The following is a 12,768-nucleotide window of genomic DNA, read 5'->3' as shown; positions in this document are numbered from 1 at the left end:
AATTCTGTTAGTGCATCTGAGGCCCCCAAGTCCTGTTTCTGCCATCTAAGCAGTAAATCTACTGCAAGTCTTAGAACAGTGTGTGTATTTGGCGTCAGGAAATGAGAGGTGCCCGGGGAAAATGAGAAATGCAGAGTCACCTTTAAAAAAGAAAAAAACTGTGCGTGTCCTGGAGTCCACAGAAGACTTGAAAAAAATACTGCGGCCATCTTGGCATCTTTTTAGATGAACCATCTTGTAAATCATCCCAAAACTCTTCTGCTTATATACATACAGCGCACTAACACTTGGGTTTGTGTTCAGACAACAGAAATTTTCAAACCACAGATCCGGACGGGCTGTCCAAGGATTTAAGCCACCTCCTGAAACAGGGGAAAAAGGTCTTACAGATCTCAAGAACTCCAAGATGTTTTTATTGATTTCAGTTTCCAATAGAATGAATATGTTTTCTCTAAATATTTTTTATCACACAACTGAAACATTGAATTATTTTTTCAGAAATAGAGTTAAATACAACAATCTAGTTACAAATTCTAATATAAAGAGTACAAAATATAATGTTATAACTTGTATTTTAAAAAAGAAATACAAACTCTATGGTCTTTTGCATTTTACTGCCTCAAAGCATAGTTAGCAAAGTTGAAGAATGAACATTTTCCCCTCAGTCACTCCACACAGACACACTACGGGGCACCTAAACCATCACTTGAAGTCCTGGCCTGTGATTTTTTTATTCTCTTTCTTTTTGCTCAGTGTATAAAATGTCCTGCGATGAGAACACACCCGAGTTAAAAGCAGTGAAACAGCATACGCTGCTTCAGACACGGAGACATTCTGAAAGTGGAAAAGTAAAGTTGTACAAACGCATTCGTTGTTTTGTGCGTCGATCACACCCCCCAGGGGGTGATTTGCCTGTTTTCAAGACGGCACGTCGGTAAAGAGAATCTGGCCGTGAACACCCAGGAGGTGCGTTGCGTTCCAGGCACAGACTGAGAACTGCCATTCACCTTCTGTGACCCTGTGGGCTACACTCTATCTCCCGCTGGAAAGAAGGTGCAGCTACCTGAGCCAGGTGCCTGGGAAACAGCAGGGAGGTGTCACCTGCGACCTGCTGGGCCCGAGGCCACATCCCAGAGGCCTGCCAAACGATGACCCTGCGTGTGCACGTGCCTCCGTGTACTGTCTGCCTGACGCTGTACACAACCTGTGACTCAGCGGCCAGATCTGAAGATGGTTCTCGACATCCTGGGCAAAACCAATGCTCCGTAAGCTTGCCAAAGTGGCATATGTCATCCCCGGGGCCATTTCCTGGAGCACCTTCGTTTCAAGGAACTAGTGTCTTTCTTGGTTTACAAAATAAATAAAAGTAAATATTGGGAAGCATCTCTTAAAGCACTGAATACTTTTCAAAACCAAAAAGGCAAAATCCACTTGGCCTGAAAATCTGTACTGTACCATAACCGAGGTGAAACGCCTCCATCTGAGATGGTCCCAGGGCCTTCCAGGAACCAGGGGAGAAAAGCGACAGAACGGCTGACCAACGCCCGGAGAAGATGCTTCAACAGCTGAGTTTTCAGAGAATTTAAATGTTCATTCTTCAAGTTAAGGAATATGAGTGAATAACCTGAAAGAGTCTCTAAGCTCATTATTTGTGTTACAACAACGAGGAACAGGGCGAGCAGGGGAGGGGGAGGAGTGAGACCAGCAGCAGGAGTGTGCAGGCGGGGGCGGGGAGACACACGGAGAAGCTGCAGTGTAGACAACCAAACCCTTTATTGTCTAAGTTACATTGACGCCAACACTGTCAAATCCTGTTAAGAAACAAGGAAACAGCAGATTGGTAGAGGTAGTAGAAAGTCTGTAACAGTCAGAGGGTGACTTACAAGAGAGACCATGCGGAAATTATCCATCGAAAAAAAGTGAATCAAAACACATTGGCTAAATAAATAAGAAAAACACATATCGTATTAAATACTATGGTCAAACTGACATAAACACATGGACAAACCAATACAATACTGATGCTCAGTGGAAGAAGGGAAGCACAGTCGGGCCCCCAGACGGCTTGTCTTGGAGGGTGGTGTTCTTGGACGCCGCCCCCCCACCCCGGACCCCCGTCTGCTGAATTCAGGGAAAACCTTATTTCTGTGCTCCAGGTGGAAACAAGTATTCCAACTGGCTCGGGCCGCGTGTACGGCCAACGGGACCCCGGGACGCGCCCCTCTCCACCATGCTCCCCGCAAAGGGGTCTCCCGGGATGACACCTGTGGCTCTGAAGGCCGCCTCTGAAACGGTAAGAACGTACATGATCGTGTCACTCTGGGTACAGAATTCCTCTGAATAACTAAAACACAGAGAAACAGACCGAATCACGAGCCCCTGTGCGTTCCTGAACTGTCACCCTTCGCTGTCAGCCAAGAAAATAAAAGCTAGAAAATGCAGAAACCATCACTGTGGGGAGACTACGGAAGTGATCAAACGTAAGTCAACAGAAAGGCATGTCGATTTCTAGGGTGAACAGAGGAATGTAGCTCTGAAACTTTGCTCAAAATAACTTTAGAGGACAGTCACTGAATCGTATCTGCAAGGACATTCCTAATGACACCAACACGACAGATCATTCTGGTACATATCCGGTGTAAGAATATCAGGAAAAAATAAGTAAAAAAGTTATACATATATACACACACATACATGCAGCTATATGCGTGTGTATATACACGTATATATATATTTATAGATATAAGCTAGCCAGTTACATTGCATTGTTTGCAGATGTTGCAAAGTAACCTGAACGGTCAAGTAATTTCAATTCAGTAACAAGGAGAATCCACACCCAAACATTAACTAAGAACAACAACAACAACAACAACAATAATAATAAAATTCAACGAATCATTAGAACAGGAAAACCACACTTTAGGGGGTGTGTGTGTGTGTGTGTGTGTGTGTGTGTGTGTGTGCGTGTGTGTTTCAACAAGTCTTTGTATCAGAAGCCCATTTTCTACAAAAACTGCACTAATCCATTACTGTATTAGGTAAACTGTCGCTCTCACCAGTATTAAAGATTAGGATAATTTCTGTACATGTAAAATTATTGCTTTTTTGAAAAATATATTTAGCATATGCTCGTTTTAATCCATTTCCTGCCTTTACAAAATTTCACAATTAAAAAAAACCTAGTAAAGCTTTTGCAAAAAATTTCACAGAACATTTTCATTCAAGGCAGCAGTAACTTTTGATAATGCATAAGATCATTATGTGCAAAAGTCTGACACTCTCAGAAACGTCACCATCACACACGGTGTCATGGTAATCGGAAAAGAAAATATCTATATCTGTGGAATACAATTTCAACTGCGTACACTGCAAGGTTTAAGACCCTTTGTTACGGCCCTTAACTCCCCACCGCTAAAACTGGCATCTGCGCGACTGAGGAAGAGGTATATAAGCTGCCCGACCCACGGGCCGGGGGGACCTCCACGCTCTGGGAATGAAGGGACTCGTCCCATGGAGGCCCCCCGGCCCAAGAAGAAAAGACGCCTACTTGCTGGGACAGATGGACAGGAAGGCAGGGAGGGAGGGGGGCGCAGGAGGCCCCAGAGCACCAGGACCCCGGCAACCTGGGCCCCCCCTGGGCTCAGGGGATCCTCCCGCTAGGACTAAAAGGGTCCAAATCGAGGGGGGTTCAGTGGCTAGATCATTTGTTAAGACAGGCAGTCTTCCGTTGTAAGCAGTTTGCAGAATGTAGCCCTGTTACCAAAAGGTCCTGAGAATAAACAAAGAAGCCTGCTTTGCTTAGTGCTCAACCAGCTCTCTTCTCCCAAGCACAGCAAAAGCCTTCCCACGGATGTGTTTCCTCTGCCGGATTCACTGAGCACAGATGGGAGAGAGGAACACACCTGGGAAACGCAGAGGGCCCCCAAGGGGATGCAATGGGACCACTGAGGAAGGAGGACCTTGTCACCCGCCCGCCCCCCATCGAGCCTGTTTCCACAGCACCTCAAGGCCCATCCTTCCTCTTTTATTCACTATTTTAAATACCCACTGAGACAAGGAGAGACCAGAGCGTCAAAACTCCGTCAACCTGGACCCCTCCGCCGTCTGTTCTGACGTCACCTCCAACAGGCCTCTGAGCAGCGGCAGCGGCTCCTGTTTCAGTGCTTGGCTGCTTCACTCTGTCCGACACACACGAGCATCTTTCTTCCAGTGTCTCAAACCTGTCTTGAACAATATCGATGCTTTGCGCTCCTACCGTGGCTCCCACCTCCACCGTTTATTATAAGAAAATACGGACTATGGTCGGTGAGCACATATATGCATATAGAATATCTACACGTAATTCTAAGTCGAGCATCTTTGTTGATGTTTAACGTGTAACAAGGAGAAGCCCTCCCTTCAGCTTCCGCTCCGCCCAGCGGCTGCAGGATCTGAGGTGTCCGGTTGGGAGTTCTTCCACGGGGCGGTCAGGGTCACGGTCGGGACATCCACAAGGGAACTGCGGACGCTGTCCCGGGGCACCGGGGATGGTGAAAGCGTGTCTCTAGGTTCCCTTTCTGAGAGGCACTGTTTGGACAGTATCTGCATTAGAATGGTCTCTCCCCTGGGGAAAAAAGAGACAAGAGAAAAGCTCATTTCTGCCTTTGGTTTCCAAGTGCATTTTTCCTATTAATTTTCTTAGCAACGCCCAAAGCACCAACAGCAACCTTCACAGAGCCACTGAGTCAGGTCGGCAGAGACCCCTGGCTTCAGCTTTAACTCACTGCACACGAGCAGGCTATGTTTGCACTGTGCCTTCCTGCCTTCCAAGGCAGCTTGAGAAAATCACCCCCAGTGATCTACAGAGGTTCATTAGCCGTCTCTGTTCCGCATGCAAGAACAGCAAATCATAGTGCCTGAACCAGCTCCGGAGGAAAGGTTACAAAGATGGCCAGATGGGGCCGGAGGACTCAAAACAGCAGTGCACCGTGAGTAATACAAAGCGGGGTTCACAGGTGAACGACGGCGCCAGAACAGGGTTGGATTTGGGGGCCATACGAACCAGAAGTACAGCACTCCCACAGGTCTGTCAGCACCCGAGGGAGCGTCCACCCATTTCCGTAAATAATTACCACGTTGGAAAAACAGAAAGGGTTATTCTACAGTCAAGGGAACTGCAAGATGAAAACGAGAATGAAGGAAAGCCGATGCTTTCAGAGGAGGCTCTCGCACGACACGTGCAGCATCGCTGTTTGAACAGTGGAGTTTACAATCTGAGGACACGACAGGGCAAGATGAATCTTACTTAACTGCATTAACCTTCAGCTAAAGTCCCGATGAAGTAAAACCGACAGCTTGAAATTAACATGCACACATAAAATGCAGCGCTCGTGTGAAATTCCAACTGGTTTCCAGCTATGCCTGCAGGAACCCTAGAAATAAGTGTGTGTTGGGGGGGGTCTGGTTGACATAATGAATTAAGTGCCTCTCTTTAGTTAATAGTTTCAGAAAACTCCTACGTAAAACTAGCTCTGCATTCACGACACCTACCAGTCGACATCTAGCGGAAGTCAGAAAGATACTCAACAAAATTTTATGGGGGGCTGGGGGGAGTGGGCACAGTGGTACGGACAGTAGTTTATTTGAAATGTAGGAAACAGTAACGGAATGAGAGAGGTGATAAAACTTCCTTAAGTAGATGGTGAATTTCCTGCAGTAAACTGAGAAGGATGTTTTGCATTTTTGCACAGCGACATCATGCCGTGGGGAGATCCATCATCGACAGGGCTCATTTGGAACTGGTTCCAGATACATTCGAGGACGGAAAATGGCCTTTGTGTTTACGGACAGAAAAACAGGAGTTATTGTTAGCTGTTAGGTGGCTGGCCTTGAACGTTTTGAGGAAGTATGTAGCAAACAGACTTGCTGGGGAGTCCATAAATGGGCAAGGAATGTGTATGAACACGTGTGTTGTGTGTGTCCAGATTCTGTATACATAATCCAGGCACCTCCTTGGATTTCCCTTCCTTTGGACCAGAATACACAGACTTGCATTGGAAGAAGGAAAAAGGATGGTTAGAGAAGAAGCATGAAGATGGCCCTCTGTCCGTAAAGGACTGAAGTTTTACACTGCAGGCTCAGAAAGTTTTAAAGCTTTGTATTTTAGAGGGACTGCAAAATCTGGCTAACCCGAATAACCAGGTTGTTTAATTCAGTCCACAGATCTAGAGGCACAGATGCCAAGTTTCTCTTTATAAGTGAGGGGATGTGTTCAAACAGCATCTCACTTTTAAGAGAGCTGTTTTCACTTTCGATTCGTTGGGACCAACACCTTATTCCTCAATACAGCAGTCCTATATAGGGTTTTTAAGAAATGACTGAAATTCATCTGAGAAATGAGGCCCAGGGGAAAATGCAGCCATGGAAGAAAGGAGTCACAGAAATACTTAAATTAAGTGGACACATGATATCTGAGCGCAAACAAGTTGCTTTTATTCTCCCACAAAGAAAGAGGCATCAGAAAATGAGAAGCACGCTTTCAGAAAACTTGGCTTTTCTTTATTGCAGCTGTGTGAATTGTGGACTCTTCAGTAAAACTGAACAATATTTATTCAGAAATAAATATTATCTTTCTTTAAGGCGTTTCAGCGTTCCAGGGATGAATAGTGACTTATGGAACTTGACGAGGCCTACTTTTTCTTCCCCTTTTGTCTTATAAGGTAAAGGAATGCATATGTGCTCATGCGTGGAAGTGACCCACACACACAAAAGCCTATATCCTCTGGGACACAGGTGAGCCTCTCGGCCTCCGTGGACCAAGGCCTGCATTAGACATGCGTGGTGGTGCTAAACGCTTAACAATGTACAGGGAACATCTTACTGGCAAGGACCTTTCCCAACAAGCCAACAGTTAGTTAGCTGGGACTCGCGTTATTACACGTCATTTTGGATAAATCACTAGTTATATTCACGACTTTTCACCTTATGTTACACTGAGTGGGAAAACGGATACTGTGTTTCAAGACATTTGGTTTACATGAGTAAGAAAATTACTGAGACAAACCAGCTGAATTTTGAAATGCGATCTGTGATACTGAGAATCTAAAAGTGACACTGAAAACAGATCATACATAGATTCAAATATACCAGCCTATGGGATTTCTCCATCGTTTGCATTCTAATCTCCGTAGCTAAAAATGAGACAAATTAGGTTGCCATTTTTCTCCTCAGTTCCCTTTATTTTGATTAATGGAATTATTTCTCCAGCTTAACTATTTTAAAATAGCATTTAGAATAATAAATAAACTATTAATCATAGTCTATAAATTTTGGCAAGGAATTCAAACAAGTCGTAACACCAGATTTCATATTTCAGCAAAAGACGGTCTGGTCTTTTAAGTCCCAAAACCAGGGGAATGGAGGGAGAGAGGGTTAATTTTTCTTGGTTTTAGAAAGACCATTATTTAATTTCTAACATTTAACGACCAATACAATTGGAAAATAAATTTCTCCACAACATTAAAGAAACCCCCCCTACTCTTTTCTCTAACATCCATAGCGCAGTGATACCAATATTTTAAAAAGCATATTATTTTCAAAAAATGTTCTTTCTAATGATGAATTTTGATGACTACTAGAAATTAAATGTTCAGTTGTGTTAAATCTATGGCAGAGCATCTTGAAAATGATGCTATACGTGAATTCCTCCTCTTACGTAGAGTTTTGCTTGGGACATAAGCTTCTCTTACAAAATACAACAGGCGCCAGTAGCGGGTGCCTTTATTCCCCAGGGCTGGAAGATTCATCCCCACAGCTAGGGAAGCTCCACTAATGAAGAGGGCTCCTGGCTGCCAGGGCTCAAACCCTTTACAACAAATGCAAAGGAACGGGATGCCCACAGAATAGATACTGTGCCCAGGAACAAACTATCCGATACCCTATTACCCAATCCAGACCTTTAACTTCCAAGGAGTCGGTAATCCTTTCCACCCCACCCAACAGAGGAATGTGCTGATAAAGAAACTGCTCTGGGATCTCCGAGTTCAAGTGCAAGCCTGTAACACAGAAGGGGCTTAGCCAGTGTGCGTGCAGAAAAGAGACCACGACCAAAAACACATCAAAAGGAAACTCTCTGGCGGAGGGGTGTGGGAGAGAGATGGGTTGGGAGGTTGGGATTAGCAGATGCAAACTAGTATATATAGGACGGATAAACAACAAGGTCCTAACGTACAGCACAGGGTACTATAGTCAATATCCTGTAATAAACCATAATAGAAAAGAAGAAAGAAATAAACTGCATGTATGACCTTGTAAACACAAAAACAAAAAAGGAAACTTTTATTCCTCCTCAAGTAACTAAATTAACTGAATTTAATCCACTCCAACGTATGTATATTATGACATTAGGATTACCCCACATAGGAAATTCAGATATTAATACAGCAAAGTAAGGGCAGCTGCTGTATGGCTGTGGGTACAGACATGGCGTCTGCCCGCCAGCGTGATGTTGTCTGAACACAAGGCAGCAAACCAGGGAATTACATTTATGTTGACAACACTTTTCTCAAGCTAAGAGCTCTCCCATCTTCCCTTTAAGGCACGACTAGCAGCTAGACTGTAAAACAAAACAAGACAAAACCAGGGTGTTTACAAGCACACGACCAGGTTCTGACAAAGCAGGGAGATGCTGAGAAGAGGGAGTGGCCGTGACGACTGAGCACAACGGTCCACGATGGGCACGTACACACAGGCATCAACACGTGCATCTGCATGTTTACACGCATGTGCACCGTACATATACACGGCGCCCGTGTCTCCCCAGCTGCTCAGGACAACTGCTCACTCTTGGAATAACTGACAACAGCTAACGTGCTGGACGTCTGGTCTCTGCCAGGCTCAGTCCACCGTCCTCGTTAATCTTCTCAGCAAGTACAGGAGTATGTGCTGCTGTGGTCATCATTTTACAAATGAGGAAACTCAGGTGAAGTTCACCTGCCTGAGCTGAGGTCTAGGTTAGAGTCTCCTACTCAATAACCCAACATCTTAACAATTCAGCCTATTGAGTCCCTCGGAGTAGAACTGGCTGATCTTCAACGTTGAGAGCTATTAAATATTTATATGTTCTCCACCAGGATCAAACCCACTTCAAACCCACATATTCGCCCGCCAAGAGGCATCACAAACTTGACTTGAAGGTCAGCTGGAACTGGTTTTGTCCGGCTCCTCCTGCCACGTTCCAGGCTCCAGGAATGGCTCCTCCAGAGAGCTGGAGCCTGAAGCCAGCACCCGGGTCCACTCCATCCCCTTCCCCTCCCTCCCATCCTGCATCCAACCCCCAAGTTCTTCCTGCCGCCAAACATCCCCACACCCATCTGCTCTCCGCAGTCCCACCCCAGCTCGGGCCGCCTCTGGGTCTCGCTGGGATGACCCCAAGCACCTCCAGAGCAGGGCTCAGCTCACCGTCCGGAACCTCCGCAATCCATCCCCGACCCAGACTAACCCGACTCTCCTACAGACACACTGGTGACGTCATCCCCGGCTCAGGGTTCCCACTGCCCTCGGGATGGAATTCCCACATCTCAGCGCTGGTACCCAACGGCGGTGTGTCTCCCCAGGCTCATGTCCTGAGCGCCTGGCCACCCGCCCAGCTCTCCCCCCATACGATTCCTCCAACGAGACATCTCTTCCACCTCTGGGGTTGGGGTCGGGGGGGTATTGGCGGGGGCATCTGCCGGCTACCCGCACCCTGGCACAGTCTTCTCGACGCCCCAAGCCTGGTTCCAGGGCCCTCACCCTACCACAGCGCTGCACCTCTCTGCCCTGTTTTCTTATCTAAACCACCCACTGGACCTCAGGAACCATGAAAGCAGGAAAAGTATTTACCTTGTCTCCCAACATCCTCGTTATCTCCACCAATATGACAGAGCCTGGCACACAGGAGGTGCGCAATAAATACTGTTAACGAGTGAATAAATGATTATTGTGAAACTGAATTCCCAAATACTGTTTCCGTTAGATAATTTAACATCTATTATGTGTATCTATAAAAGTCCATCAACCGTTAGTGTTACATCAAGTAATTTATGCGTGAATACAGTGTTGTGTGATTTTAAAAACTCCCCTGATCCACAGCTTCTAAAGCCCACAGGAAAAGAATGATTTAAATATTAATTAGTTGATGTTTGTAAAGCACACTAAACATGAAAAAGAACATGGCTGGTAAGTATAATGAGTCCCGTTCTAGACATAAATAACCACAGAATTGTCCTATGAATCTAGATCGTATTCTGAATCTAAGACAGCAGTTGTGATTTTTGTAAACAGTGAGAACTCCAGAATAAGAGAGAACAGTAAGATATAAGCCGACAGCTACTACTGCTATGTTGTGCACTTATCCTGGCAGACACATCTCTATGAGAATTCTTAAATTCCAAAATACGTTAAAGAAAACAGAATTTCCTTCAAGAACCAACATGTTCAGCGATTGATCAACAAAAGCTCCTTTTAATGCGACAGAGGACAAAAAGTACTTCCAGAGGCCGTCTCTCGAATATGCGAGCACGAGAGGTGTATACATCCAGCCCAGTTTTGGTGTCACGGGCCTGACGACCACGGTCAGGAGACTGAAGAGCAGGACAGCTGACCCACGGAGGCCTCGCCACAGGAGTAAATAGCTCCTAAGACCACAGTATTGAGTCACTGTACACGTGACACTAAGAGGTGGGCTGGTCATAAGTACAAAACTGCAGAACTTGGGTTTACAGAGACAAAGACGAAAATACAGATACATCTTTTCTCTTTCATCCCCAAGAATGGGTAACGACTGTGATGAATTCCCAGCATAACTATAAGTAACAAAGAACTAATTTAAAATAGAGTCTTAGTGACTTGCTTTGTTGATCTATTTCTCCCTGTACCAGGAGCCTTTTGAAGAGGCTTAGGTAGAGTCCCTGTGCACCAGGTAAACTGACGTGTGCTCCTGAGGAATCTCACTGTGTTATTCAGAGACCTGCCTGGTGCTTCCCGGCCCCGTCAAACGCTCCTCTGGAAAAGCCGAATCTTAGGCGGATTGAACGGGCCGCTATGTCTGCAGGAATGCTCTGGACTGACTTCACTTGTACCGTCAGTACGTAATTCTCCAATTACGGCACGACCTTGCCGCTGCTACAACCCACAGACACGTCACCGTGTGCGCCTTGTCGAAAGGGGGTTTTACTTCTGTTTAAAAGGAGAGTGTTGCCTAATTCGAGCTAAGGTCACATGCATCCAGAAATCTTTTAATTCTGCGTTCAGTGAGATGTTATTTTTTTCATCAATTGTCACAGCATCGTGAAATAACAGCTGTCGTTCTAAAACCATGGGTTTTATTAAGAGAGAAGTCACTTACTAAAAAACTATAACAAAGGGAAAGGCATTCTGTCCATGACATATGAAGAAAAGGCTTTTAACAAAAAAACAGGGATTCTGAAAATTCGATAAAAAACAAAACCAGAGCCTCTGATCAGGTACCGTCCATCCTAAGGGCAGCTCAACCGTGAATTAGCAGCAGGCTCTGGGCAGTGTTTTTATCGCTCACTATTGTCTTCTAGAGAAACGGACTGGAATTTCTGGAGGTTCTTCTGTCATCTATGTCACCGTCGTCACTGTCAACGACCGTGAATCCCACACGTGTCCAGGCAGGGTGTGCTACCTGGATCTGACCACCTGGACCGGATCCCGGACGTTTGTTCTGGCAGCAAGGAAACTTTCCCCTCTTCATTTACAAGGGGGAGAGGTTGCAGTTACAGAACATTCTACGGCAACCGATCAGAAAGCAAGAAGGTTATGGAGAAAATGCTTGTGGGAGAACGAGGACGGGTGTGACATCCTGTCAGGGGCAGAGAGGAAGAAAAGCTCTGCAACCACATGCTCTTAGCCCGGGATGACGGCACAGACCACTTAGGACGGCGTGTACCCCCTTACTTCAGAGCTACAGACCGCATCCCACAGTCACTCGTGCCCAGAAGCTGGCCACCTTTTGTAGATTGAATGCACTAAGGCCACACGTCTACGGTGACCCACGTTCTATGTACACGCATACGGGTATCTTACGCATTATGGCCGAGCCGGTGGCGTGCATTAGACAGAGAGTCAAATCAGGACAAAGATGAGGCCCTGAGACACCCAACTCAGCAGAACGCCTCTTATGGAGTGATTCAAAAATACGGTTCTGAAATAATGCCATGTGCAGCGACATGGATGGACCTAAAGACTGTCATACAGAGGGAAGTAAGTCAGACAGAGAAAGATAAATATTAATCGTATAATGTCGCTTAGATGTGGAATCTAGGAAAATGGTAGAGATGAACTTACTTGCAAAGTGGTAACAGAGTCACAGATGTAGAGAACCGACTTATGGACACCAAGGGGAGGCGGGGGGAGGGACAAACTGTGTGATTGGGACTGACATACGCACACTGCTAGATATAAAACAGACAACTAATAAGAACCTACTGCACAGCACAGGGAACTCCACTCAAATCTCTGTAATGGCCTATATGGGAAAAGAAGCTAAACAAAGAGTGGATATATGTATAACTGATACACTCTGCCGTACACGTGAAACCAACACAACATTGTAAATCAACTCTACTCCAATAAAATTTTTAAAAAATACGGTTCTGAAGGGCTTCCCTGGTGGCGCAGAGGTTGAGAGTCCGCCTGCCGATGCAGGGGACACGGGTTCGTGCCCCGGTCCGGGAGGATCCCACATGCCGCGGAGCGGCTGGGCCCGTGAGCCATGGCCGCTGA

The 12,768-nt window shown here is 45.9% G+C and overlaps 1 protein-coding gene across 7 annotated transcripts in view; it reads right to left on the bottom strand.

Annotated features, from left to right (window-relative positions):
* Nucleotides 1-392: 392 nt before the first annotated feature.
* The window catches only part of ZNF516 (zinc finger protein 516), a 114,307-nt gene continuing 101,931 nt past the window's right edge, over nucleotides 393-12,768 (bottom strand). For all 7 annotated transcript variants that reach the window (XM_067698819.1, XM_067698818.1, XM_067698816.1 and 4 more), the window contains one exon: nucleotides 393-4,603. In XM_067698819.1, the coding sequence (XP_067554920.1) occupies nucleotides 4,544-4,603 (60 nt within the window). In that variant the 3' untranslated portion in view covers nucleotides 393-4,543. The remainder of the gene's footprint in view (nucleotides 4,604-12,768) is intronic.

The sequence above is a fragment of the Pseudorca crassidens genome, chromosome 12, assembly GCF_039906515.1.
Source record: "Pseudorca crassidens isolate mPseCra1 chromosome 12, mPseCra1.hap1, whole genome shotgun sequence".
NCBI lineage: Eukaryota > Metazoa > Chordata > Mammalia > Artiodactyla > Delphinidae > Pseudorca > Pseudorca crassidens.
This window is presented reverse-complemented; position numbering and strand designations above follow the sequence as displayed.